This window comes from Phaenicophaeus curvirostris, chromosome 1 (assembly GCF_032191515.1).
Source record: "Phaenicophaeus curvirostris isolate KB17595 chromosome 1, BPBGC_Pcur_1.0, whole genome shotgun sequence".
Taxonomy (NCBI): Eukaryota; Metazoa; Chordata; class Aves; order Cuculiformes; family Cuculidae; genus Phaenicophaeus; species Phaenicophaeus curvirostris.
Genome location: NC_091392.1, coordinates 164,797,135 through 164,823,609, shown reverse-complemented (window position 1 = coordinate 164,823,609; position 26,475 = coordinate 164,797,135). Strand labels below are relative to the sequence as shown.

Below are 26,475 nucleotides of genomic sequence, written 5' to 3'. Positions count from 1 at the left end.
AGCTAATTTTATTTAATTTGAGTCATAAAGTACAGTTTTCTGAGGTCTGAAGCTACATTCTATATTATTTTGAATTGTGCTCCCCTTCCCCAAAGCCTCCAGTGGGTAAAGCAATTAATAAAAGCATCCAAAACATGTCTGACAGCGTAATCCTTAGGAGAAAAGCGGTGTTTCAGTGTCAACAAATGCGAAAGTTGTCAGAGAATTAAATATGCCACTGTATTAATTAGGGGAGTCATGGCTATTCTTCACTGTAAAAGCTTGTTAAGGTCTTCCTTAATCCTTACCCTCCATCAGTTTCCATTTATCATTCCCCAGTGGCTCATTACAGTCTCAAGCTTTGTATTTCCATCCCTCCATTGATGGAGAGCCGGAAGAATATTTTACTGATCTACAAGTTTCTATGGTAACATCGTGCTGCTACAGCTATTTGTGATAGTATATAAACTATAAGTAGCCTGTAATCTTAGTGAGCAAAATTCAGTCCTATCTACTCCTGCTCTAATTCCTTTTCATTCAACTGGTACTTCAGATGTCATCCATCTGCTGCTGATGTGTCAGCTTCACAAAACCACAGATTTTTGTGAAATTTATGCTAACCAAAAGTGCATTAAGCAGCTGCCAGCAAAAGTGCCTTTTTTCTATTAAGGATGTAGTATAAATGCTACACTTCTTATGTAAGTGCAAAGATTATTGTGTCACACAGCGGAAGTAAACAGTTACATGAAAAATATTTTTTTCACCAACTTTCATTATAATATTAGAATTTACATATATATAATTTATGTTCCACAACATTTGTTAGAATAATGTTTTATCTTACATCCCTTAATTTCCTATAATTTTGCTTAGAATGGAAAGATTTTCAGGTCATGCTTTTTAAGTCATAGTTAATTGATTATTTGTCTTTCACTCAGGGTTCTGATATGGATGTTAACGGAATAATTAATTAATTTCACTATAAAAGGAGTGCAGAATGGAAATTGGTTTTCTGTCATATTGGTCAATGATACAAGCAAAATCTTTTGGAAGGGTCTGTTCAGCTAGGAGAAGAGGAGACTGAGGGGACACCTCATCATGGTCTGCAGCTTCCTCACAAGAGGAGGAGGAGCGGGTGTTGATCTCTTCTTTATGGCAACAAATGATAGGGCAAAAGGCAATGGCAGGAACATGTGCCCGGGAAGCTTAGGCTGTATATTAGGAAAAGGGTCTTCACTCAGAAGGTGGTGGAGCACTGGAACAGGCTCTCCAGGGAAGCAGTCGTGGCACTAAGCCTGACGATAATCAGGAAGCATTTGGACAACGTCCTCAGACACATGGTGTGAATTCTGGAGTCTTCCTATGCAGGGGCAGGAGTTGGACTCGATGAGTGGGTCCCTTCCAACTCAGGTCATTCTATGATCCTATGATTCTACCCAAAAAGGATGTGAGATACAAACTCTTTTGGCTAAAACCACAAGGCTTAACATTAATTCTATTAAAGTAAAGAGCAATAGTTTGCAAGCACAACAGTTAGGCATGGCATTCATCTTAAAACACAGAGTATACAATAATATATAGCATATCTGCAGGCATGGACATAAGAACCTCAACCTTCTTGAGATGATTAACAGAATGGAATAGGCATTTTATGATCAGTAGGTACACTAGACAACACAAGCAGGCTAGGGTCCAGAAAAAGTGAAGATAAGCACTGTCCAATAGTTTATTTTTCAGAGCAATAAAGGTCATGCTCAAATCAGGTCTCTGTGTTACAAACACAGAAGTTTATAAGCATTGCACTGGAGGCATACAGAGACATTTTTCTGATTTATTCAGTTTGTCTTTTATTCACTGCTTATTGACTTATTTCTGCATTTTATTTCTTTTTCGGAGGAGAGCCAAGAATTTACTCGGTGTTTTTCCATTACAGAATTGTAGCAGCCATAAATGCAGGTGTTTTAAAAAACTGCATTTTTTATAGAATTATGTTCTGTAGGCAATCATGTTAAACCACTTCAAACGTCCTGAGGGTGTTTAACACAGCTTTAGTCAATCTTTCATTAATGATTACAGCTAGAAAGTGAAAACATGTATTTCTATAAAAGGCTTTTATATGGAGTTCACTTGGGTTCAACAATGCTGCTTCCTTGCATATAAATAAAGTTATGGTATTTGGCACAGTGGGCCACATTTACCCGTGCAGCAATAAAGATATTACCAGCAAATGATGCAGAATAATCAGAAAGCTCTTTGTCTGAGAGTTCACAAATTATAAAAGTAATTAATTTATCTTTTATTTTGCAGAGATATATTAGAATTTGGTTTGGACATACCTGAGGAGAAGTTTCTGAGATGATAGTAACAGGGGCTATATAAGAATTTAGAGAGAGATCTCACTCAGCTCTTAAAGCATCTTAAAGCAGTGAGATTGTCTGCTACCAGTGAATAACTAAGTCTGTAGGAGCACAGGGCATGTTGGAGAAACTTTCACATAAGCTTGTCTTTTTAATATGCCATCAACAGTAGAGTTAGATTAAAGAAAATATTTCAGCTGTTTATTTGTCTGTATGTGGGTGAGAGAGGTAACAGGAAGCAGGAACATTTCTTTGACATAATTAAGCAGATATTACATTTTTGGATCTTTAGCATTAAATCTTCTATAAAGTACAGTACCCTGAATATTAGTTCCATAGATAGTTTTCTTATACTGTAACGGGTAATTCACTATAATTACCCCTGACAAACACTAGCAAATGTAGAGCTGATACTCTAAATATATTTTTATTGTGTTCCTTCTTAAAGCTATTCCTATTTTAACCAGGATGTGTTGCAAACTTTCATTTTAAAAGACCTTGAAAGAACAACACATTAATTACTTGTGCATAAGCTACCTCTTCTAACAAGGACATACTTTTTAATGTCTATCAACATCTGGCAACTGTGAAGGGTGGAATAAATAAGATATAGATCTTTGTTTTCAAATTGCTTTAAATATATGAGCAAGTTGGTATCAGTTTGGAATTTTCCCAACCAAGAGAATTAAGATCATCATGTCAGGTCTCCTAAATTAACATCTACTGATAAAACTTGTATTGTCATACAGCTGCATAGAGCACAAAACAGAGAGAACACATAGGTGCACTTTGAGGCATTGGCCAATTATGTGTTCCCACTAGAGGAAAAGGAGAAATCTGGTTAATGGAGAGAGACAGGCATTTCCAAACAGCCACTAGAAATATCCCAAAGAATTATCTTAGGTTGGCCGAAAGTTTATATGACCAAATTTAGAAAGCATGACTCCCATGCCAGTGTGACTTTTCCATTGTGAAGTCTTTTTTATTTGATTCCACTTTTTATAGACTATATAATGCTTCAGCAGACCTCTAAAATGCTTTGGAGGACATTTGTGTCACTCAAAAACTGTTGGAAGCAAGGAAACTAAAACAAAACTCATGTAGGCATACCCATAATTCAGTAGTCACAACTACAGCCAGATCTTGCTTTGTCTACAATGACAAATTTTCCTTGTGGTAAAGCAAAGTGGCTTTAAATTTTCTGATAGTACAAGTTAATACAGTCATTTTTGATGACACATTTTTACATTTCAGCAGCAAGCAAAAATATTAATTTACTTCCTGATGATAGGGACCTTCTGCTCCATAATCCTGATAGATTTGTAATTCAGAGGAATGCTGGCTTATGGTTTTTCTGCATGTTGATATAAATGATTTGCTGCTGCAGAGCCTGTGTGAAGAGCTCCAAGCCCATTATTTCTAACTGAAAAGTTTATACAGGTTCATACATATCCTCCAAGCAAAAGTGAATAAGTTGTTGTCCTTTTTACAGTGATCTTTCACAGTCCACCTCCTATAAAACATTCTGATTCTTCCTCTGTATTTAACTCCAAAATCCTCTGGGCTAAGCATTGCACTAGTTTTGGCACAGTATAAATTGGCTTTCACAGTTGACTGCAAGGCTCTTCTGTTCTCTCATCCTTGGCTATTATTGATGAAAAGTCTGAATGAGGACTCCTGGCACTGATTAGTGAGCATAGCAGTGTGGAAGGAAATGCACCCTGCTTCAGAATAAATACCACTCTTTTCTCAAAGAACTTCTTTAGTCATTCTCATTTATTCATTATGAAGTCTGATACATGGACCATAAAGCAGCCATGGATGGCAGATCAAAATTCAGATGGGCTTATGATGTTAAGCTTTACCCATTGAAATGCCTGACATGCTTAATATATTAGAATCATAGAATGGTTCAGGTTGGAAGGGACTTTAAAGATCATCCAGTTCCAACTCCCCTGCCATGGGCAGGCACATCTTCCACTAGATCAGATTGTCTAGAGCCCCATCTAACCAGACCTTGAATTTTTCCAGGGATGGGACATCTACAGCCTCTCTGGGCAACCGGTTCCAGTGTTTCGCCACCCTCATTGTAAAAAATTTCTTCCTCATAGCCATAGTAGATCTAAATCTACTCTTTTCAAGTTTAAAACCATTCCTCCTGTTCTAGCACAAGAGGCCCTGTGAAAAGGTTTGTCCCCATCTTGTAGACCTGCTTTAAGTATGGGAAGGCTGCTATAAGGTCTCCCTAAAGCCTTCTGTTCTCCAGGCTGAACAACTCCAACTCTTTCAGCCTTTCTTCACTGGAGAGGTGTTCCAGCCCTCTGATGATTTTTGTGGCCCTCCTCTGGACCCACTCCAACAAATCCATGTCTCCCTTGTGCTGTGGACTCCAGAGCTAGACACAGAACTCCATATGGGGTCTCACAAGAGTGGAGTAGAGGAGCAGAATCACCTCCCTTGACGTGCCGGCCACATTTCTTTTGATGCAATCCAGGATACAGGTGGCCTTCTAGGCTGTGGCTACACATTGCTGAATCATGTCCAGCTTTTCGTCTATTAGTACCCCCAAGTCCTTCTTGGCAGGGCTGCTCTCAGTCCCTTCATCCCTCACCCTGAACTGTTAACAGGGATTGCCCTGACCCAGTTGCAGGACTTTGCACTTGGCCTTGTTGAAATTCATGGAGTTCACTTCTCAAGCTTTTCCAAGTCCTCCAGGAAGGCATGCTGTCCCCCAGGTCTGTCAACCACACCACTCAGCTTGGTGTTGCCTACAAACTCCCACTTTCTATGTTGTTGATGAGGATATGAAGCAGTACTGGTCCCACTACAGACCCCTGATGGTACCAATTGTCACCAGTCTCTATCTAGACATTGACCCATTGACCACTTCCTTTGAGCTGCTGATCATGAGCCACTATTCTGGATCAACTCTTTTAGTTCAGTTTTGGAAGTGGGCAACTGATTTGTTTTGTCTTTTTCAGAAATGCCTTTAAGGTTTTAGCCAAACATGGTTAGCGTGGTGTTTGCATATTCAATCACGGCAGAAGAAGAAACTGCTGATTACAATGCTTTATAGGAGGTCATTTGGGAGAGATCACTGAAGAGACGACAACAGACACAACTTGTTTGGTATAACACTTAGAAATATTAAAGATATATCTAATAATATAATTTACTAGAACTGGCGGGTCATCCCAGTAGTTTTTATAATCCTGTTCAGGGCTTTTAATCAGAAGACAGATGGAAATCTATAAAAATACTCTGTGTGACTCCTTTAACAGATCTGCTTCTGTATTGCTTATGCTGATGCTGACAGAGTGAGTAGATGTGAAAACTCACTGAGCATCCTGGGATTTGACATGAAATGTCCCATTGACTAAGGACATTACAGCAAATCTTCTAAAATTTGTGTGGTCCTTCAGTTTTCTGGTCCATAAAATAGCACCTAACACATTGTTGCTTGGGTATTATGTGAACAGTTTGTATAACAGTGAAGAAGGATGATGAAATTATAGGTAACAAGGCAAGAATGCCTTCAAGAATCAGGGACATCTGGAACTAGAAATGGGCTCAGAAAATCTATTACAAGTTAAATAAGCAATTACTGAACGACAAAGGAAGTTGGGGTCACATACTCTCCTGCCTGGTACTTGAGGTTCAAGATCATGGCTGGGGTCCGTTTAAAATTTCTTTTCTTACTCTCTTTCCCACATATGCCCAGGATCAACTTCAATTTGTCCTCAGCATAAGAACAGTCAGAATAACGTGATCAAACTTTGTAAAACCTGTTTTTCATGACTATTTCCTTTATTGCCTCCAGAACTGCAAATACAAACATCAGAAATGTGTTCATTGCTTTCATCAAACAACTAGTGACATCACTACAGCTCTTTTTGTAGGCACAGTTCATGTGTTTCCTGTTTCTACGCCACTCAAAACTTTATCTGAATGTTTTCAAGACAAAAATACCCCCACTGTTAGCTGTGCTTGAATGTCTGGATGGGATTAATTTGTGTTTTCTTTTTTGATGGTGATCTGACTTGTCACTAGTTAAACCAGAATTACAGAACTACCATCCACTGAAATAACTGAGATTCACAAACATACCTGACAGAGCAGAAGGACTGAAAAGTATTAGAGCTTTATCTCAAGTGAACTGAGTTAGAAATTAAATGCAGACCAAAAGTCAAAGCAAAATATAGGGAACTCAATTTCTTTAAGATATTAATATAGAGCACAAGAGGAAAAAAGATGGCATACTTTGTGATTACATTAGACGTTCATTTTTATACCTTTGAAGATTAATTATTGCACATATCTATAGGTCTTTTGTGCATTAAATCAAGGAAGACATTAGATACCTAATATCAATAAAATCAGATAACCTAAAAGTTTTCTTGTTGGGATTGATTCAGGGTCAGAGACATTAAGCTTCTGAAATTTAGCTGATTTCTGTACAGCTTGTCACATATGCCCTAAATAATTTCCCTTTTTGTTTGTATCTGAGAGGCATAGATGTACAAGATATGGTGGAATAGGAATGTCTGTTTAAACTAAGCCATAAATTTTGCATGTAGCCTGCCTTGACAGCTTTTCTAAACCTACTTATCTTCTTCGCTAGCCTTTTATTCCACTGGACTCTCTTCATTAGTTGTCAAATTCCTAATCCTATTTTACACGAGCAGCTAGAGGCAAAATAGCAGGCAGCAGCAGCAAAATTCATGGTTAACAACATTATAGTATGAAGTCCTCTGTGGCCCACTTGCACTTAGGTATTTCTACCCTTCAGAGTGGGGATTTCTTGTAGATTCGTAGTGCTATTTTAAGTATTTTTCTGCAAGGGGATGTTGAAGGCAGAATAATTTTATTTTTTCTGGAGGTGGTCACTTACAAAGGGAAAAGTAAATAAATCAATCAAATTGTCTCCTATATTTCAATGATGATAAAAAGCACCCCTAGGTATTAGTCTAAGTCTTAATATTTCTATTTTATAACAAATTCATTAATTTTGTCAGCACTTGATCCTTTTGTACAAAAATGTGGTACAAAATACTCTGTGCTGCTGTTCCAAGTATTTTTATACAGAATAAAAAAATATACATTTGTTTTCCAGAGTTAGGACTTCCTAAAAAAATCCAGTGTGAAGCCATATTAAAATATTTCATCTTCTTGAATTTAGAAGCAAACTATATATTCTCCTCCTGGCAGGCTGTCTGACCTACCTCATTCTCATCCATTTTGAAAAATACTTACCCTAGGCAGAATGTTCACAGTGATGCAATGACTGTCTCTGAAAATACTATGCTTGGAGGTGGCATCTGTTGGAATGACCTATGAAAAATGTCAGCATCCATTACAAGCCACCGACCACATATGAAAGATATTTCCCCAAGTTTGTCTATACTGTTTTGTGTAGAAGTTTCATGCTGCTGTTTTCCATCATCACCTATACTTAAAAATTGCTGAAAAATGTAAGAAGTATGAATTCCATTCAGCAAGCCTTGGACATTGAAATACTTTATCTCTTTCCAAATGACACTTTACCCTGCAACTGGAAAGACTTCTCCACAACAGCCTTTCACTGCATGTGATATTCTGATATTCAAGTTGCTTCTTTAATGTATGAATATATAGGCTAGTCTCTTCCCTGCTTTAATATTTGATATCTCTTTTAGAAGTGTTAGAAAAGATACAAATTGTACTGCTGATATTTAGCATGCTAACAACTTCCACATGAAACCCAAACTGGAATTCTGTTTAGGCTCTGTACTGCAGATCCACTCTGTTTTTTAATGTGAGACTAGATTATGTGGTGATACCAGCAGTGGTGCCCTCTTTTTAGCTTTACTAACAATGAGAGATTAAAATATCAACAAAAGTATGTCCTGAACCTAATCAGATAAATTTTGACTTATTCACTATGTCCTGCAGCTTGCCCAACTTTACATTTTATCTTTTTATAAATAACAGCTCTCAAACTTTCACTTCTAATAACCTGAACTAAGCTTGAATCACTAGCTTGAAGTTGCATATCCTATGACCTCCCCTTTGCACTACCCAGACACCTCAAGGCAAATAGACTGCAAGATGTCAGCCCTGATTAATTGCTGCAGTCATGTCAGGCAGATGTTTCATGAGAGCAAAGGTTCAAGAATTGTTACCAGTGCAAGACATTAATTTCTTTTAAGGGTTATCTTTTACAGAAGTTTTGTTCCATGGGAAGCATAAAGCATAGCTGTACAGGTCAGTCTATGATTCTATGATAATCTGGAGCCGCAACAGCTTCACTTATTAGGACTTTTCAGTGTTAGCGTTCCTTAAATCAGGCTGCTAGTTGCCTAGACTTTCATTACTTTTGTTACTATCCCTTTAGACAGCAAGTAGAATCTTCCCTGTGAGCCAGTCAGTGCACTGTGATACTCAATGCAATGAAAATAATGTATAAGGAAGTGAAAAAATGCTGTTGGCAGCAAAGTCATGATGATTTAAAGTCTACAGAAAGGAACCAAGGATTAATATGGACCGGTAAACACGTTTCTGGAGGAATGATTCTTAAGTTATTGGAAATCCGTAAATCTAATCTTTTTTTCTTTTATTTCCCATGGTTTCTAACAAGGCAGTTGCTCAAGGTTGAACTATTTTAGATAACTCTTCTTTTTTTGTTCGAAAACTCAGTGCAAACTGAATGGAGGAATTTAACGTAAAGTGAATTTCGAGTCACCTGGGAAGAATGTTAAAATACATGTGAAAGCTTAAAAACATTGTAGTTTAAAGCCAGAATCTTTCCTGCTGATCTTGAGGGAGTTCCTTCATTGTTGACAGAAAAATGTTCCTACAACAACAACAATTATATAAGTCAAAAGAAAGTTTCTGTATTCTACAATCAATTTCTGTAGTTTTACTATTTCATTTGTGTAGCATTTGGACCTTATAAATTGTAATATTTAGGCCTTGTGGTGGGAGCATATTTTATCTGCTCCCATCTGGTTGTTTTTATCGGAAGATGTTTTTAATTAATTTATCTGATTCTGAAAAAAAAATAACCCCTAGGAATTATTAAAAAAACAGGAAATTGAAAATTGCAATAAAGTGAATATAATATTTTCTATCTATGTCATGAGTAAAAATTTCAAACATATCTGTTTTACAAAGATAAGTCTTATAAAAAGCATACTGGAGTTTTGTTTTCCAACTGCTTATATTCCTTTGAAAACCAGAATAGGAATGTACTGGCCTGCAGGCCACAGCACAGCCACTGTCACAACCTTTCTGCTGCTCCACACTTCAAAAGTCAGCAGAAGTAGGCAGAAAGGTTACTGATAACCCTGCTGAGTAAACTGTATATAATCTCATGACTGCAGCCACAATGAACAGGAGACCCAAATCTGCTTTCTGTGATTTGGATGAATATGCAACATAGAAGCAGATATATATGTGAGGGTGGCAAAGCATATAAAGATCGTAACTGAGGTAGATGCAATTGTAAATCTTCAACAGAACACCCAAGGTGCATATTTAAAATACTTCAAATAAATAAAGAAGCGGAGGATGCAGGGGACAAAAATAGTAATAATGTATATTTTAGGACATAGATCCTTTAAACTGAGTCCAGAAGAGGGCCACAAAGATGATCAGAGGACAGGAGCATATGTCCTGTGAGGACAGGCTGAGAGAGTTGGGCTTGGTCAGCCTAGAGAACAGAAGGCTCCAGAGACCTTATAGCAGCCTGCCAGTACTTAAAGACTTCCCTTGTGTTGAACTGAATTTGTCTAATTTCTAAACTAAGCGAGATCTTGATAATCTCAACAAAGGGAGCCCCAAAGCTGGCCAACATGACCGAGAAGAAATCTGTAAAGGCTGTCTTTATCTTTTACTGAGGTGTCGTTCCATGACAAAACTGTTCACAATGAAACATCAATAATGAGACGTATGTAACTATCAGGTTATAGAATAGGTCCCGCTGTCATACCATCATGGGGGACAATTTTTTTCATCCATTGTTTTCTATTTAGGAGTCAATTTTTTTAAATTTTTGTAGTGAGTTAAAGTTGCTTCAATTTTTTCAGTAGATGATTTTGCAGTTGGAAAATGCATTTTCATGGATATGAAGTGTTTTATAGAAATGTTGACAGCAGTGCAATCCTTTGAAGGGAAATAAAGTCAAAGCAACCCCTCATGTTTTGACTGGATGCTACTAAATGTTCCATTCAGACTATAAAAAAGACTGATTTTTATTTCTAGTTTAATATTTGTTACATTGATATATATTATATGTTTAATGTTATTATATTGAAAAAAGAAAATTAATTAACAAAAAAATCTAATTCAAGGAAGATTTTTTTTTTCCCCCTTACATCAGATGATAATAGCAAATGACACCCCGTCTCTTTTATGGAAGGTCAAAGATCAGTTGATGCAACTGGTTCTCAGTGTTCCTCAGTTTAAACATAACATTTCTTGTTAGGAGGGAGAGTTTAATTGTGAAGGAGCTGGTCCAGCCAGCCTACCAAATAGACTAATGGACTTTTTTTTACCGATTTAGCCAGAAAGACTTACTCCACAATAACTTTTTAGGCAAGAAATCTTTTATGCACTTGGTTGATTATTTTATCATTGGTTCTAGTTATATCAGAGCATGCTAGAGGTCAGGCACTCCTTATCCGTGATGCATATTCAATGAGAATTATAATTTTTGATACAAGTATTAGACATAACTTGCTGTTTCCAAAACATAACTTGGTCTTGTTATTCCAGGAAGAGTGTGTGCTTATGTGCATATGAGGGATGCGTGGCTGTGTATATGAATATCATTGAATTATTAAAATGATTTATGCTTTAAAGTTTTCATCAGTTTAATTTTGTCTTTCATAAAGACTGTGTCAATAATAATCTCTTTTGAAATGAATATTTAATTTCCATAATAGACAGCTGGCTATACTAGTTGTGATTTGATGTGGTGTTTGTTCTGTCTTTAAAGGAACCAAGACCTCGATAACACCATCAAAGTGAATCCAAGTTCTCTCCTAAGTGACAAGGAGTAAGTCTTCAAAGCTTCTCAGGCCCTGCTTTTCTAAGGCACTGAATAGTTTTTAGCCGTAAGAATGTCAGGAAAGGTAATGTTGCAAATCTCTCGGTTGTTCGTAGATGAATAATTAGCATTCCTTATACAGAAGGGTGAGTATAAAATTACAGATAAATAAACTGGCATGTGCACTATTGGCTGAACAAGTAATACCAATGGCAAGCTTCCATACATCCCTTATATGATTCCTCAACAAAATTATTAGAGAAATATTTTAACATAGTTGGAGAAGAGGCATTAAACAAAATACTGTAGAGCTCATGGATAAGAAATGTTGCCCCAACAAGGTGTAACAAAGCATTTCAGTCAAGAAGGGCAGTGATCCATAAAGAACAGCTTGAACTTACATTTTTGAACAGCACATCACTTTGTTGTGTTTCAGGCCAAGTTTCTTGTGTTAAGCAGCCCTTTAGCATTTGGAAAGGGAAGAACTGCCAAGGGACTGTGCTAGTACGAGATATGTAATATTTAGCACAATTTACACCAAAATTCCACAGATAACTTCAAAGATGATATCCTAAATGGTAGCAGCACGCTAATGTTGCCAGCACCTGTTTTAAAGTAGACAGTCTCACATATATATACATACATCTGTATATATATGTACAATTAGCACTAACCTATATGTTTAATATGATATTTTTTCAAATGTCAATTCATAGAGAATGTATTAAGAAAGAATCAAAGACTTTGAGGCAATACCGAATTTTAGGAGACATCCAAATTTTTAAGATGAATAAGCCTATTATGGATTGAAGTGACCAAGTTATCAGTTTCTCAGAGCTAACTTGCCTTTTGCTTTTGCTCTCCACGTCTACCTAAAGAGAATCAGTGTTTTTAACATTACTAAGAGTGCTTTTCATAGGTTGTTCCGTTCTGTAATTCACTGAACCTTTTAAAAATATTTTTTTTAAAATCCAGAGGAAAAACTAACCTCTAGTTTAATTGTATTTATGAAATTCTAAAAAATTTTCCTTGTATGTAAACTTTGGGAGTCTTTGGATGCTTACATTTTTAGCATAAGTACAGGTACAATCAAAGATTTAATTGTGAACTACGATGACACATGGAGGTAATTTCTTGTCAGTCCAAAAGCAAAAATATGTGGACATTTGGACATACTTTTAGGCATCCTTTTAAGAAGCAGAAGTTTCTTAGTTTAAATAAATACATTTTTTATTTTGCAAATGATATGAACAAGCAGCAAGCTGCCTGGAACCCGTAAATTAGTACTAAGTTCTTTGAAAGTTCATGTTTCTCCTTCACTATTTTCCCTGGTAAAGAACAATCTTAAAATATGGCTTTGATATGATTAAACAAAGCCTTTTTATTTTCTTGGCTGTACTAGATAATATTTTTCATTTAATTGTACAGAGGTAGAATTGCTAGTAAATTGCTAGAACCTTGCTAGTAAAAATTGTAAACTTATTTTCCTATTACGCTCAATAACATAAGTGTTTGCAAGATTTGAACATAAACTTAACTAACAACTTACTTTTTCCTTTTAAATGTGTGCATGAATATATTTGTTTCATTTACTACAATTTGCATCTTCCCAGACAGGGCTAATACTTTAACAGTTGTAATTGTTTATTGTTTCAGAGGAAAAGACGTTGAGGATTTTACTGAAATAAGTACTGCTGGTCAGAATAATAAGAGGCAAGGCTGTCATAATTTTTCCCTTACATTTTTGTAAAGTGTTTGTTGTTGGCTGGATATTGGTATTAAGAGGTTCTGTTCAGTAGGATTCAAAACTAATATTTTTATTTGATTTAAACCAAAGAATATTAACTTCTTAAAATTCCACATTAAATACAGGTTAGTAGATATAAATAATTCAGTGAGGAAGAAATGCAGGTAGTACTTGACTTTATCTTATGGAAACTGCAAATATTCAATTCACGACCATAAAAATTCTTCACATTAATACGAATGCTCCATCAAACTAAAAATTGTTCTTTAAATACAAAAGAGGTGTACCATAAATAAATTATTAAAATCCTCTTTTTTTCTTAGCATCATTTTTCATTTTCACATGAGAAGCAGTGTGCCCTCTTTTTTTAACCTTAAACAGTTCTTCGATGGATAACATTATTATTATCGATTAAAGACCATTTGATATACAATATTAATGTAAAATTATATTGATGTATTATATAAATGACATACGTTAATATATTACATTTATCATATGAAATCAGCTTTTCCACAGCCAGTAATTAACAAGTTACTAGTGTGTGATTACATGCTCCTATAGATTGTATACAACCCTGGATAACAGCAGTTGTAAGAGTAATGTGAGCTGGATAGAACGACAAAGCAAGTAACACACCTCGCCAGCCATTCCCATAGTTCATGATATTGGTGCCTGTACTGACTGCATTTGTGTTATCAAGTTAAAATGACAGAGCCACTGTCGGTTTAGAAGGTGTAGGGGTGCTTTTCACTTGTCACATGGCACACAATGCAGCACAGCTGTCATAAACTGAAATAAGAGACATTCAGACTCGATATGAGGAGAACTGTCCAGCAGCAGAGCAGGTTGTCTGGAGAGGTTGTACCATTTCTGTTCTTGGAGGTTTTCAAGACCCATCTAGAAAATGACCTGAACAACCTGGTCTGGCTCCAGAGCTGGCCTTGCTTTGAGAAGGACATTAGAGTAGAGGCCTCCTGAGGTCCCTGAATTATCTTATAACACCGTAATGAACTTGGTATTTTTGAGTAGTTTGTCATTCTTTTGTAGTGTCACACTTGGAGACAAACTGAAAAACCAGTATTGAAGTTTACTGATAAATCTTACTTCACAAATAACTAAACGCTTACAAAACTATTGTGATACATGCTCAGTGCAATCAGGAAACTTTCTTGTGAGAAATATTTATTTTTTTCTTCTCCAACATAAATAAACAAACCCATTTAATATGTTTAGGTTGAATCAAATAATTTGATTAATTCTGATGTCTTTCTCACTTACACAGAGATGAGGACCTTGGTGATCACACGGAAGTAAAGCCATCTGATGACCAAAGTAAAAAGTGGTGAGACCCAATTGATAATTCTCTCTAAATTTAAAGAACCATTATCAAGAATTGTAGCTGTTTAGTGTGGTACCAGAAAATGTGAATACCTAATGCAAGCAAGCAGTATTTGCACAATTTGACTAAGATATCTATATTATTGCTAAAATGTGTCAGATTAACCAAATATGACAATATACCTATATGTATTTTGATAATAAGCAATGACACAACCCTATAATCTCTTGTAGTGAATTAAAATGCCTGTTGATAAGATCCTCCTAACTATTTTTGTAATTAGGTGTCTTGAGAACTCAGCTACTAGGTTTCATTATTGGCAAAAACTAAGGTCCATTTTGGTCAGTTAAGTGAAGTTAGTATGATGGTTTTGGGTACCATTCCAATGCTAATTTTTTGAGTCTTCCATTTAGTTGTATACCTAAATGAAGAGGAATAACACAGCCATCTATATACATAAGCAGTTTGGCTATTTTCCAACATAAAATATTTTTATCTTAGCCATCCCTCTTGACAGTCCGACCTGAGAAGCACATACTGAATATCTTCGGTGAATGAGTTTCTCCTTTAGCTCTGAAAGGGGGCCTGTCAGATGAGGAGTCAAGCACAATAGAGGGTGCTGCTTCATGCAGCATGCTATGCATATAAAACAGTGACCAGCACTAAGCAAGGTTCATTTAGCAAAGCTTCAGGCCTTGGCAAATTCACTGAAATAAATCAAGCTGCAGCCCAAACATTCAGAGTTAAGGCTTATAATCATCAAGGTTTTTCAGAATATAACCTTTGGCAGAATCAAGCAAGAGCAGCCTTTGTCTGAGCCGCTTTGTAAAATCATTGAAAACATTATTAGCACTTATTCCTTAAATCCTATAATTTGTCTGACAAGAGTTTTTTAATGTTTGGTTGCATGTCATGTTTGTGGCAGGGAAAACTGCAGGAGACAAGGTCTCTCTTGCTTGAATTGTAATACTGCTTTTTGAAATACGAGTCTATATATCTATATAACTGGTCTTTTCTAATAAAAACATAACTGTATTATATATAAAAGTGACAATTCAGAACTTAAATATGGCAAAACAATAAAACATCATGAAAAATCATCAAGAAAATGCAGAATGCTATCTGCCACCACACAGTTCAAAACCTCAGTGGGCACTTTGAGGAAACTGAAGTTCAGTTAAAGTGAGATGAAGCTTCTAATATGAGTACATCTACCAGCATAAATCAGAGGTCAGTGATAGAATCAAAGAATGGTTTGGGTTGGAAGCGTCCTCCAGTTCCAACCATCTGCCATGGGCAGGGACACCTTCCACTAGATGCAAGCAAAAATTTAACAACAGTAAGAAAAAGATTTATTTTTACCTTCTGTTACCAGCCCAAGCTTCTGCATTTATGGCTGTAAGTGTAACTGAAAGCTGTGTAGCTGAAAATTATTTCTAAAAAGTATTTGTTTTCTTGTTATGTTTTTTCTTAAGCATAACTGAGCAAGCAAATGAAAATCCTCCAAGGGCTCCAAATAATCTTCCAGAAACAAAGTACTCCACTGACAGTGAAAGAAAGACCAGGTAATGTGAACAATTAGTTGAGAATCATAATGTCTAAAGGGCAAAAAAAGGAGAGAGAAACCAAAGAGAAATAAACCATCTTTACACAAGAATATTCAGGGATGTTTAGAAACATCACACTGGTCTCTGGAATCACGCCAGCTGCCTTCCAAATTCTGGGGAGCACAAGACATAGTCTGTGTAGCTCTAGAGATACAGCCAAGGCATGAAATTTAGGAGAACAGTTAATCAAAAATCAGAGGAAAGGCATTTCCTGCATGTTAGATACTCCATGCTCTCAGGGAGCTTATTGCTTTCCAAGACTCTAAGGGAAACATTACACTCTTCACTCAAGTGCCTTGTTAAATTTCTAAAACTACAAAGGATGACTCTGAACCCATGTACCATCTCTTATCCCAGTTACTGAAACTGTGGCATAGATTCCTGACTTTTTGACCAGGTACAAATTATTTTAAAAAACGTTTATCTTGTAATGCTCTTGCTCTGGCTGGATTCTAACAAGGACACGCATCACAAGATATTTAATAGAACTAAACACCGGGTCTGTTGATAACAGGAAATCACTGGAATAAAGGAAACAATATGTTTTTCTTCACAGTCAAAAAGTATTTTCAAGAAATATGACAGCAAAAAATATAACATCCAATTCTTGAATGAAAGACCTTTTTGGATTAGGAAAACCTTTCTTCATACCAACACACTCATCTATGTGAATTTATTAGGTATTAATGTAGGCAGGATTGTTAAAAGACATAGTGGTCTTGAACTGACGGAGTCAAGGCTGATGATTTGGAAAGGAGAAATCTTCCATTGAGCCTTACTAACAGGAAAAACAGCAGTCACAGCCTGCTACTTTATGGGAACTATGGCAAATATCCCAGTCCTTAAGCTTATACACACCTGAGCCTTGGTGGGGGTATGACTGGGCACAGGGTCTTCATCCTCACATTTTCTTACATTCACTGTAGGAGGTTGGAGTGCAGTTAAAATTTCTGTGTTCTGAAACTTCTGCATGGCCTTGAGGGCAAAGCCCATAAATACAGTATACAATTTTAAGACTCAGCATGAATATTCAGCACAAAAAATAATTAGCATCCTGCAGCATTTTGCACACATACAGCTAATGATGGGTAATAGTCTGATTATCGCTGAAATTTTAAATCGAGAGCATGAAGACAAGAATGGCAGGACAAAGAACGCACTTCAATATGCAGCATTACCTTACACTTGACAAAATGCATACCCCATACCTTTAAGCTTTAATCCCAATTTAATTCATGAAAGCTTATTAAATGAATGTTCTTTGCAGGTTATTATTTCAGGGTTTATGCAATAGATTCTACAGCATATTTCACAGAATCACAGAATAACCAGGTTGGAAGAGACCCACCAGATCATCGAGTCCAACCGTTCCCATCAAACACTAAACCATATCCCTCAGCACCTCATCCACCCGTGCCTTAAACACCTCCAGGGAAGGTGAATCCACCACCTCCCTGGGCAGCCTGTTCCAGTGCCCAATGACCCTTTCTGTAAAGAATTTTTTCCTAACGTCTAGCCTAAACCTCCCCTGGCAGAGCTTGAGGCCATTCCCTCTTGTCCTGTCCCCTGTCACTTGGGAGAAGAGGCCAGCACCCTCCTCTCTACAACGTCCTTTCAGGTAGTTGTAGAGAGCAATGAGGTCTCCCCTCAGAATAGTTTGCTGTATAAATACACCTCACTGTAGCAAGTAAATGAGTGGTTGATATGATCTGAAAGAAGGGACTTGATTGAATAAGCAGTTTTTAGACTGCATTGTGGCTTGGTTTTAATTTAGTGTCTCACCAAGCTGTCAGACTATGTGTTTATTTGAAAACGTTCTAAGTTTCCTCACACTTTCAGTTTTTGAGACTAGAAACTGTTGCTTTGGAACTATTTTTGCTGTAGCTTCATAGTTTTTTGCTCTATACATGTGGTTATATATTTTATGTATTTCAACCATAAAATTCTAGCCACTGTTCTCTACGCTAGGACACATGAGCAAAATATTTTTCTCTGGACAACTTTCTGTAAGGTAAACAGTGTTATTATCAGATGTGCTGCATCTAAATACCTGTACCATGCAGAGCGTGCAATGCACAGTACTCACTTTGCCCTGATATCTAGATTTTACTAGGTGATTTGAAATGTCATCTGACTGAGCACTAGATTCCGCATAACGAAAAACAAACATGCACAGGCCCATTCTTTACAGGAACTGAGAAGTGACATTCCTATGGCACTTTTCACCATAGCAGGAAAATTTACACACTTGTGCCATCGATATATTCCACCCTCTGACATGTGTTGTGCATATGTCCAGCTTGGTCAGGGCAAAAATAGACAGAAAAACTCTTTTAGAAGGCAATTACTTAACATCAGCTTGATTTCCTACTTGGTCAAAAAGCACACTTTTATCTTGCCTGTTCATTTGAGGCTGTCATTTGTGGCAAGTGAGCCCAGATATGCTATATTACTATTAGATAACAAGCACATTGTTATAGAATCATGGAATCATCAAGGTTGAAAAAGACTGCTAAGATCATCAAGTCCAACCATCGGCCCAACATACTAAACCATGTCCTGAAGTGCCATATCTACATGGGTTTGGAACACTTCCAGGGATGGAAACTCCATAACTTCCCTGTGCAGCCTCTTCAAATGAGTCACCACTCTTTCAGTAAAGATTGTTTTTTTCTAATATGCAACCTAAACCTCCCTTGCCTCAACTTGAGGCCATTTCCTCTCATCCTAACACTGCCCGCCTTGCTACAACCTCTTTTAAGGTGACTGTAAAGGGCAACAATGTCTCCCCTCAGCCTCCTGTTCTCCAGACTAAACAGCCCCAGTTTCTTCAGTTGTTCCTCATAACCCTTGGGCTTCAGACCCTTCACCAGCTTCATTGTCCTTTGCTGCCGAGCACCTAAATGTCCTTCTCGGAGTGAGGGGCAATACATGTTCTGCAAATACACATGGTTACAAAAAATTGTTCCTAACATTTCTCAACATTATTCAAGAGTGATATTAAACATATAATAATTACCATATACACCTTATGAACATCTGGAGGAAAGGATAATTAAATCAGTTTGGAAATGTTCAAAACATGTATGGCAAGATGACTTATTCAGCTGTCACATACAGGCTTACCCCTTCCATGCAAACCAAACCGACAGTTTAGCATCTAGAACTGGGACTGCTAAAAAGGAAGATTTAACTTCTCTTATAGTTAAATTTAGCATACTCCTTCCTACTCTGACACAAAGAACAGTAAAGTTACCGTAGTGAATACAAATCACACATTGAACAGCTTCTGTTATAAAAAGCCTTACTCTACTACTAGGGACATTTTGTAAGTTGATTTTGCTGTTTGACAGCTCTTTGAGAACAAAATGCAGTGTGTGACCATTTCTTGGTATGTATCACTTAGACTGGGATATCAGAACAGGTAAAGCCAATATCAACCATCATGTAGATTTTGCTCAATGGGTTTGTGGATTTAATTTTGAAACATTAAAGAATCAATCCAACAACAGAACACAGCCTAAAGACACTGTATTTACAATGCATACTTTTTTGATATATTTTTGTTGATGGTTGTGAAAATACATAAAAATAACTCATTGCTAAGTATGAGGCTTTTTTTTACAAGCATATTACATTAGTTTAATATGCCTATTTTCATCAGTGTAGTGAAACCTTTAAAAATAAACTGTACTGTATAGTGATTGCTATTCACTCACTGCTTCACAGCAAATCATCTTACGGTGCCTATGAAGAAAATATAACTGGAAATACTATCAAAACTGTTTACTCTACTTCTGATCGGTGAGTACCCATTAATAGCATTATAGAGTACCAAAGGACACAGACATTTTGCATAAGTGATCGACCATTCAGACAAAAGCAAGCAGTGGAAGTCACGATTAGGCTTGTCAGATAGCTTTTCACAGAAAGCTCCCTTTCAGTGGGATCTTGTCATCAAATCATTTCCACAGTTCAGCAGCCTAATATTATTTTAGGCTTGTCACAGCTGACATTTTATATCTATAGAAACAATAGCCAGTGCCTTAAGTGAAAGAGTTGGCTTTGTGATTCTGTAGGTTTCTACCTCGCGCAGCTGCTTACTCTGCACGATTTCCTTCCTTTGTGAGAATGGTGTCTGTAATGACCAGTTTTATGTATAAATGCAGAGGAACAGGTTTATATGACAATGCTGTTAAAAACTGTGGCTTTACATCAGTTAAGATATTCCCAAAGAGAAGAAGGACATTTGCTCAATCAGTAATATCCTACCTCATGGAGAAAAAAAACCCATAAATGTGTGCACTATTTTCAGTTCATATAACTTAGATATTCCCTTTACATGGAAATACTGAATCAGAAAAACTTACATCCTTTCCAACCTAAGTATAAGGCACTCTGGGAATGATTAAAAATTAGTACAATGGTTAATCATTGAGCGGAAAGGAGCTAGTCAGTTGATTTTGTAGTGTAAAACCAACAACTGTTGTATCTAGAGAAAATACAGATTGATGTCAAATAAGAATGCAAAAAGAGCTGAGAAAATTTTAAAAAGAATTGTTGCTATGCATACTCGGCAGGTTGTTCTATACACGTGATCACTAGAACTGCCACGAAGGTAGGATTTTTGTCTGCAATGCAGAAAATTAAAAATGTATTCTGGCACTTCCACAATATAAAGGAAAATTCTGTATCAGATTGATCAAATGATGGCAGCTTAAATTCAACTGCCAATTTACTTTTGATTAAAACATTAAAATTATTACACTCTACTTCATCCTCATTTAGCATATATGCTCCCAGACATTCAGCAGCTTAGTACAATCTCATTATTGTTTGAAATTGTTCAGAAGACCATCCTTTCTATCAAGGTATTTTTGATAATTGATAGTTATGCTCAGCAATTTTCCCATCACAGGATTGTGTACGTTATACCTGACAACTACAATGGAAGGAATATACACATGATATTTTTCCATCTATGGCCGTTGTGCAATATAAAACCATCTTTTCCATACAGTGCACTTAGCTTATCAATTTTCTCCTTGAGATTTCAGTAGCTCTTTTTCTGACAGCTGATGTTATATACACAGGAGCATAATTGGAAAAGATATATGTACATACTGCCGGAAGCCTCTGGGCATAGATGCCAAAATGATCTTAGATGCCTTGCAAATCTGCTGTCATTCAACTTGCTTCAAGGTAAGATTTCACCTGCTACTCAGAAACGTAACTTGAATGCAATACCTGTGTTATATTACACACATAATAAAAGAATATTTAGGCCTTTGACCTTCTCCACCTGGAAGAGGAAAGCTTGCACGCTCGAGGACAAGGTTAATGTAGGAAATACTAGTCTCTCTACATAATCCAATCCTCTTTCTTTCCATCTCTGTCTCACTCTATTCCTGTACTCTCCCTTACCCTGCCTCTTCTTCTCTCTGAGGATAAAAAATACAGTGGAATGTACAGTGGAATCCTTAATGTCCTACGCATTTATAAGCCTTCAGTCATACACGCTTCCAGTCTGATGATTAGGAAATTATAGTCTACTTACGCTTTCTTCATATTGTAAAATTTTATTTTGCTTCTTTTTTTATTAAGTTTTGTTGGTGTTCTTGGTTAAGAGACACCTAAGACCATGGCTTGTGAAGAAGCCATGCTCAGAGGTATTAGTAAGAGGTATTTAAGCCATAGAGATGAAATAATTTTACCCACTGGTGTCAAATATTTGGTTAAAATTTGGTTCTTACGTATAGTTTCTGATGTAGGATAAAATAATGTTGAAATTGCATATGACCTTGCCCCAATCTTATTTATTAAAAAATAAGTAATTTTTTTTTCCTGTTTCAAATAAGAAGGAAAGCACAGAAGAAATTTTGTTCTTTGTCATTCCAAAGCCTACGCCTCTGCCTCAAATTTGCTCTTAAACTTTTCTCAGGGTATGCCTACTAGTGCTCAGCCCTCTAGCCTGTTTTCTTTCTGCCTCGTTTGCTCTAGTTCTGCTTGTGCCTCCACACAGAGTTTGTTGTTCTAACAAACAATACTCGTCAAAATCACTGCATTAGCATAGCTCATTTTTCTGCCTAGTCTTGCATAGCTTTTACGTCTGCTTCGAACAGCAGTTCTTTTACCCAGTTATCACATGAAAAGTAACCCAAATCAGAATACAGCAGTAAGGTTGCACTTAACGTGTATGATGCTGCATGTGCTTTTTGTCTCATATGGACTTTACAAACTCTGTGAGCACTAGAAATGCAATTTCTTCCATGGAAATCGCTATGTAACATATTATTGCAAGTAAATACAGGCCCTGGTGTGCTTCCATTCTTCTTAGATACATCTATCCATGTGAAGAGGAATGTTTTTTTTTAATGCTGTTGGGAGTGTTAACATGAAATAAGCAGGTTTAGATTTTTTAAGGTGTACTCTGAGTTGGATGAGTAACTGATCATGCTTTCTTTACTTGGTGATGAAGTATCTTAAAAGGGTGATTTATCTTATTTTAGAGTAAATAAAACCAGAGAAATTTGGAAATATATGGAGGAAGGAAGGGCTTGATAAATATATCAAGAACCTATGGAAGCAGTTAAGACTTATGCATCCAATTTATGAATTTTTAAAAGTTAAATATTCAGATGTCAAATTCACTGTTAAAGAAAACTATGCTTTCAGAGTTCAGATTTGATAATATTGCAGTACTCATAACCCATATTCTGGTCTGGAGTTCCTTGCTCCCTAAAAGAGAGCATGCTTGGTGTGAATATTAGAGAAAGTTTTCATTTTAATTTTTCATGTTACTTTTACTTGTGTGTTGGAAGTGTGAAGTGTGTAAAAGACCACTGGAAGATCTGAAAGCAGGAGACAGCATTTGGATTTACAGACAAACAGTACATTGCGAGCCTTGCTATTCCAAAGTTAAAGGTAAGGTGCAAGATGTATTACGCTGAACATAATAAAAAAGACTTAGAGAAATTAATTCAAATAACTTCAATATAGTAGAACCCAGCTGTTTATTTTGCTCAGATATGCGTACTTAAACCTTTTTCAAAATATTTCATTTAGTGAGACTGGATTGCTTAGGATGATAATCAACCCCAGGTCCTAGACACAATAATTGTTCTGTACCTGGGAGGATAATCTCTTAAGGTCTTATTGTAAACCACAGAGTCCTACCTGTGCAGTTAATTGAGACATCTACAGTGGAGCAACAGCATCTTATTCCTATAGTCACAAGAGTAAATTGCAAGGCTATCTGACAATCAGGTTGTTTTACTGAAACTGATAAACTAGGGTTCCGAGGTATTTTGACCAAATGTAGTTATTCTGACCAGTAAAGAGAAGATACAAAATCTATTAAATTATAATGATAATACTATACTGTCAGTACCATTCTTATCTTTGTAAGAAGCATAGTGAGCAAACAAATGCCGAAGGCAGTGAAGAATGAAGCTTTTTTTTTTATTAGTTTTTCTAGAAGTTGCTAGATTTGAAGTCTTCTCTGTCCATGGTAATTATCAATTCACAATACTATGAATCAGTATCTCTAAAAAAATAAAGACAAATGGAAATCTAGATTAAATGTTCAGGTAAGGTGGTGTTCACTTATGTTTTGTTAAAATACTCTTTTGTTGTTATGCCACTGCAAATTTTGATGACAAGAGTGAATTATACAATTAATAAGGCATTGTGACAGTTGCAAACCTGTAGAAAGACATACCAAGTGTCTGTATATTAAGCATTATAAATAGACATATCCTAATTCAGCATATCTTAATTCATGACAAGATGGTACAGTCAGGATTCAGCACATTGCCTAAAACAAAATTATCTGAAGTTTCCCTATGTGACACTTAAAGAATACTAACTTGCTTGGCACCAATCTTTTCTCTCTTGCAGAAAAATGGATCTACTAATTTTGACGTCTAGAAAGCACGATAAGGAAGTTCCACTAGTGTTTAGTGAAGTGCATTGGCCTATTAAATCAAAACATAATGGAAAATGGTTGAATTTTATTTCTAGGAACAAATACTTTCATGCAGTCCTACTGCATTGCTCCCATGCTCATGAGAATTTAGATGCCTTCTCATACACACATTTCAGCAAGCAAATCAAGATACTGTTCAGTATATTAATCAGATCTGTGAAACTTCTAAACTGTATGTAAAACTAACTTATTGAGATTTTCTGAACAGCGGGACATACCCACACATAAGTCTTGAAAAGGCTATGTTCTCTTACCACATCTCCTCAGATAAAAAAATCTGTTATCTTTATATAGTATGAAGGGGATTAATCTTATCAAAGATTAGTCATTTAAAAGTCAGTTACTCAGTTTAAACTACTGTTATACAAAGTGAAGTGGGTTGACCCTGCATTGAGGAGAGACATCAATCTCCAGAGGAAGATTCTTTCTAAATAACTGAAATTATAAGTTTAAGATGGGACAAGTAATCTCTGGAAAATGCATCTCTATTGCTGCAGAGGGATTCTAGACAAAAATTGTTAGAGGGTTTTAATTAGAAAAATACCACTTAGTGTTTGTAATTCTGGTAATTATTGTATTACTTTTTTTTTTTAAAGAAGTGCACATTTAATAGTTGCCATGAAATCATGAAATACATACTTTGCATGACATTCTGTTGTTGTATTTATCTTTCCTACTTTATTAAGCTGACTATCTAAAACACCTTGGATGGTGTTCATCTTGCCTAAATTTAAACATCTACAGTGTAGACATCTACTTTTAAGTTACTTGACCTATTCTGTCTTTATAGTCACATAGAGAAATACACCTTTTTTCGGAAGTGATTCAATTAGTTGGGTTACAAACATCTGTTTTACTGTGACGTTAACCATACTCTGAACGTACATTTTACTTTCCAGGGTTTGCGAAGGAACCTGGAGTGACTAATTCAGAGTTCAGTCTTGTAAACATCATTAGGCCAGACAAACTCCTCCTTTTGAGATTGCAGTGAAAGCATTTTTTTCCCTTTTGGACAGCATATGTGTATTAAAGCACAGAAACTAAAAGTTGAGTTCATGCTTTGGTATGTTTACACAATACTCAATAGTTACCTGCGCTATTTGCCTAAAATAATATATAGTTCAGTGGTTCACTGGACAAAGCTGTTGACTATTAGTCTCTGCCATGAGATGTTTTATATTATGGTTACTCAGAACTGATTTCTCTCCTTTATCTCTCAGCTGAAAAGAACTTCTTGGATATGATCATGACAGAGTTAGAATGCTCAGAGATTGCTGGACCTGAGCAAGAGCTTAGAAGGGTGAAAAGTGCTAAAGACATAGATTAGTATTATACTGTTGAACTGCTGTACCAGCCAAACTTCCTCTCCTTGTCTGCACATCCAGTAGTGGGGACATGGCGTACGGATGTCTGTGTAATTTAAAACATTGAGTCTGCAGCTGATTAATGATGTAATCTGTTTTGCCTCGCTTAAAGGATGTTCAGACTGATATGCAAAGGAGCCATGAAACAGCAGATAGTTTGTATTGTTATTTTAATGAAAATGTCTTATGAATTAGTGGCAGTAGCTTTAATAAATGTGTTATTCTAAATATTTTTTCTGGTGTGTGTCTGTTGCCATTGATGACATATTCTAGTTAAAACTATCCTCAATATTACCTTGTGGTGCATCAGGATACAATGAGACTTGCACAGCAGGTTGAAATCAGTGGCAAAGTTTTAACATTGGGATCAAAATTTGGCCCTGCTCGGAGACCAACAGTTATTTCGAAGTCTCAGTTACAATGGAAGGTGTTAAATATTCATTTGAGCCAGCACATTAGAATCCAGGACTTCCATGTGTGGGAAGAGGTACGGGATTTTAGTTCACTCCACTGGAGATCAGGAGCAAACTCCGAATCCAAATATCTGCTACTCAAATGCTCACTGATAGAGACGTATCAATAAGAAACAATAAATGCTCTCTAATTCATCTTTGCTGAACAGCTCTGGTAATTTTGCCACATGTTGGGGTTTTTTTGTTATTTTTTATTACATGTTGTATTTTTGCTGAAAAGAAAAATCAGTTTTGTGATGCCTGATATTTCCCCTATAGATGACTGGGTAGCAGTACTCATTTAAAAAATTCATATTAACATCTCAATACGAACGTATCAAAACTTAATTGTTTTTTGTCCTGTTTGCATATCATTAGCATGTGGGATTTTATTTCTCTTGACTAGTACTTCCATGAAACAATCCAAATGAACAGTTTGCTGGCAGCTGTTTTAGTGAACGTGTTATCTTCAATAATGCATTAAATTAGACTGAAAAGCTATCTTGAGAGATGATGTACTAAATTATGGGGGGTTTGTGATTCATTAGGCCCATTTTCTCAGTGTGTAATGGATACTTTCTTTTACAAAGCTGGGGCATAGCTCTACAGGGA

The 26,475-nt window shown here is 36.3% G+C and overlaps 1 protein-coding gene across 1 annotated transcript in view; it reads left to right on the top strand.

Annotated features, from left to right (window-relative positions):
- The window catches only part of SCEL (sciellin), a 75,415-nt gene extending 49,776 nt beyond the window's left edge, over positions 1-25,639 (top strand). The window contains exons 12-19 of the mRNA XM_069879975.1: positions 11,314-11,373; positions 13,021-13,077; positions 14,397-14,456; positions 15,929-16,018; positions 19,790-19,864; positions 21,154-21,262; positions 22,882-22,984; positions 23,960-25,639. Of these exons, the coding sequence (XP_069736076.1) occupies positions 11,314-11,373; positions 13,021-13,077; positions 14,397-14,456; positions 15,929-16,018; positions 19,790-19,864; positions 21,154-21,262; positions 22,882-22,984; positions 23,960-23,976 (571 nt within the window). The 3' untranslated portion in view covers positions 23,977-25,639. The remainder of the gene's footprint in view (positions 1-11,313; positions 11,374-13,020; positions 13,078-14,396; positions 14,457-15,928; positions 16,019-19,789; positions 19,865-21,153; positions 21,263-22,881; positions 22,985-23,959) is intronic.
- The last annotated feature ends 836 nt before the right edge of the window (positions 25,640-26,475 follow it).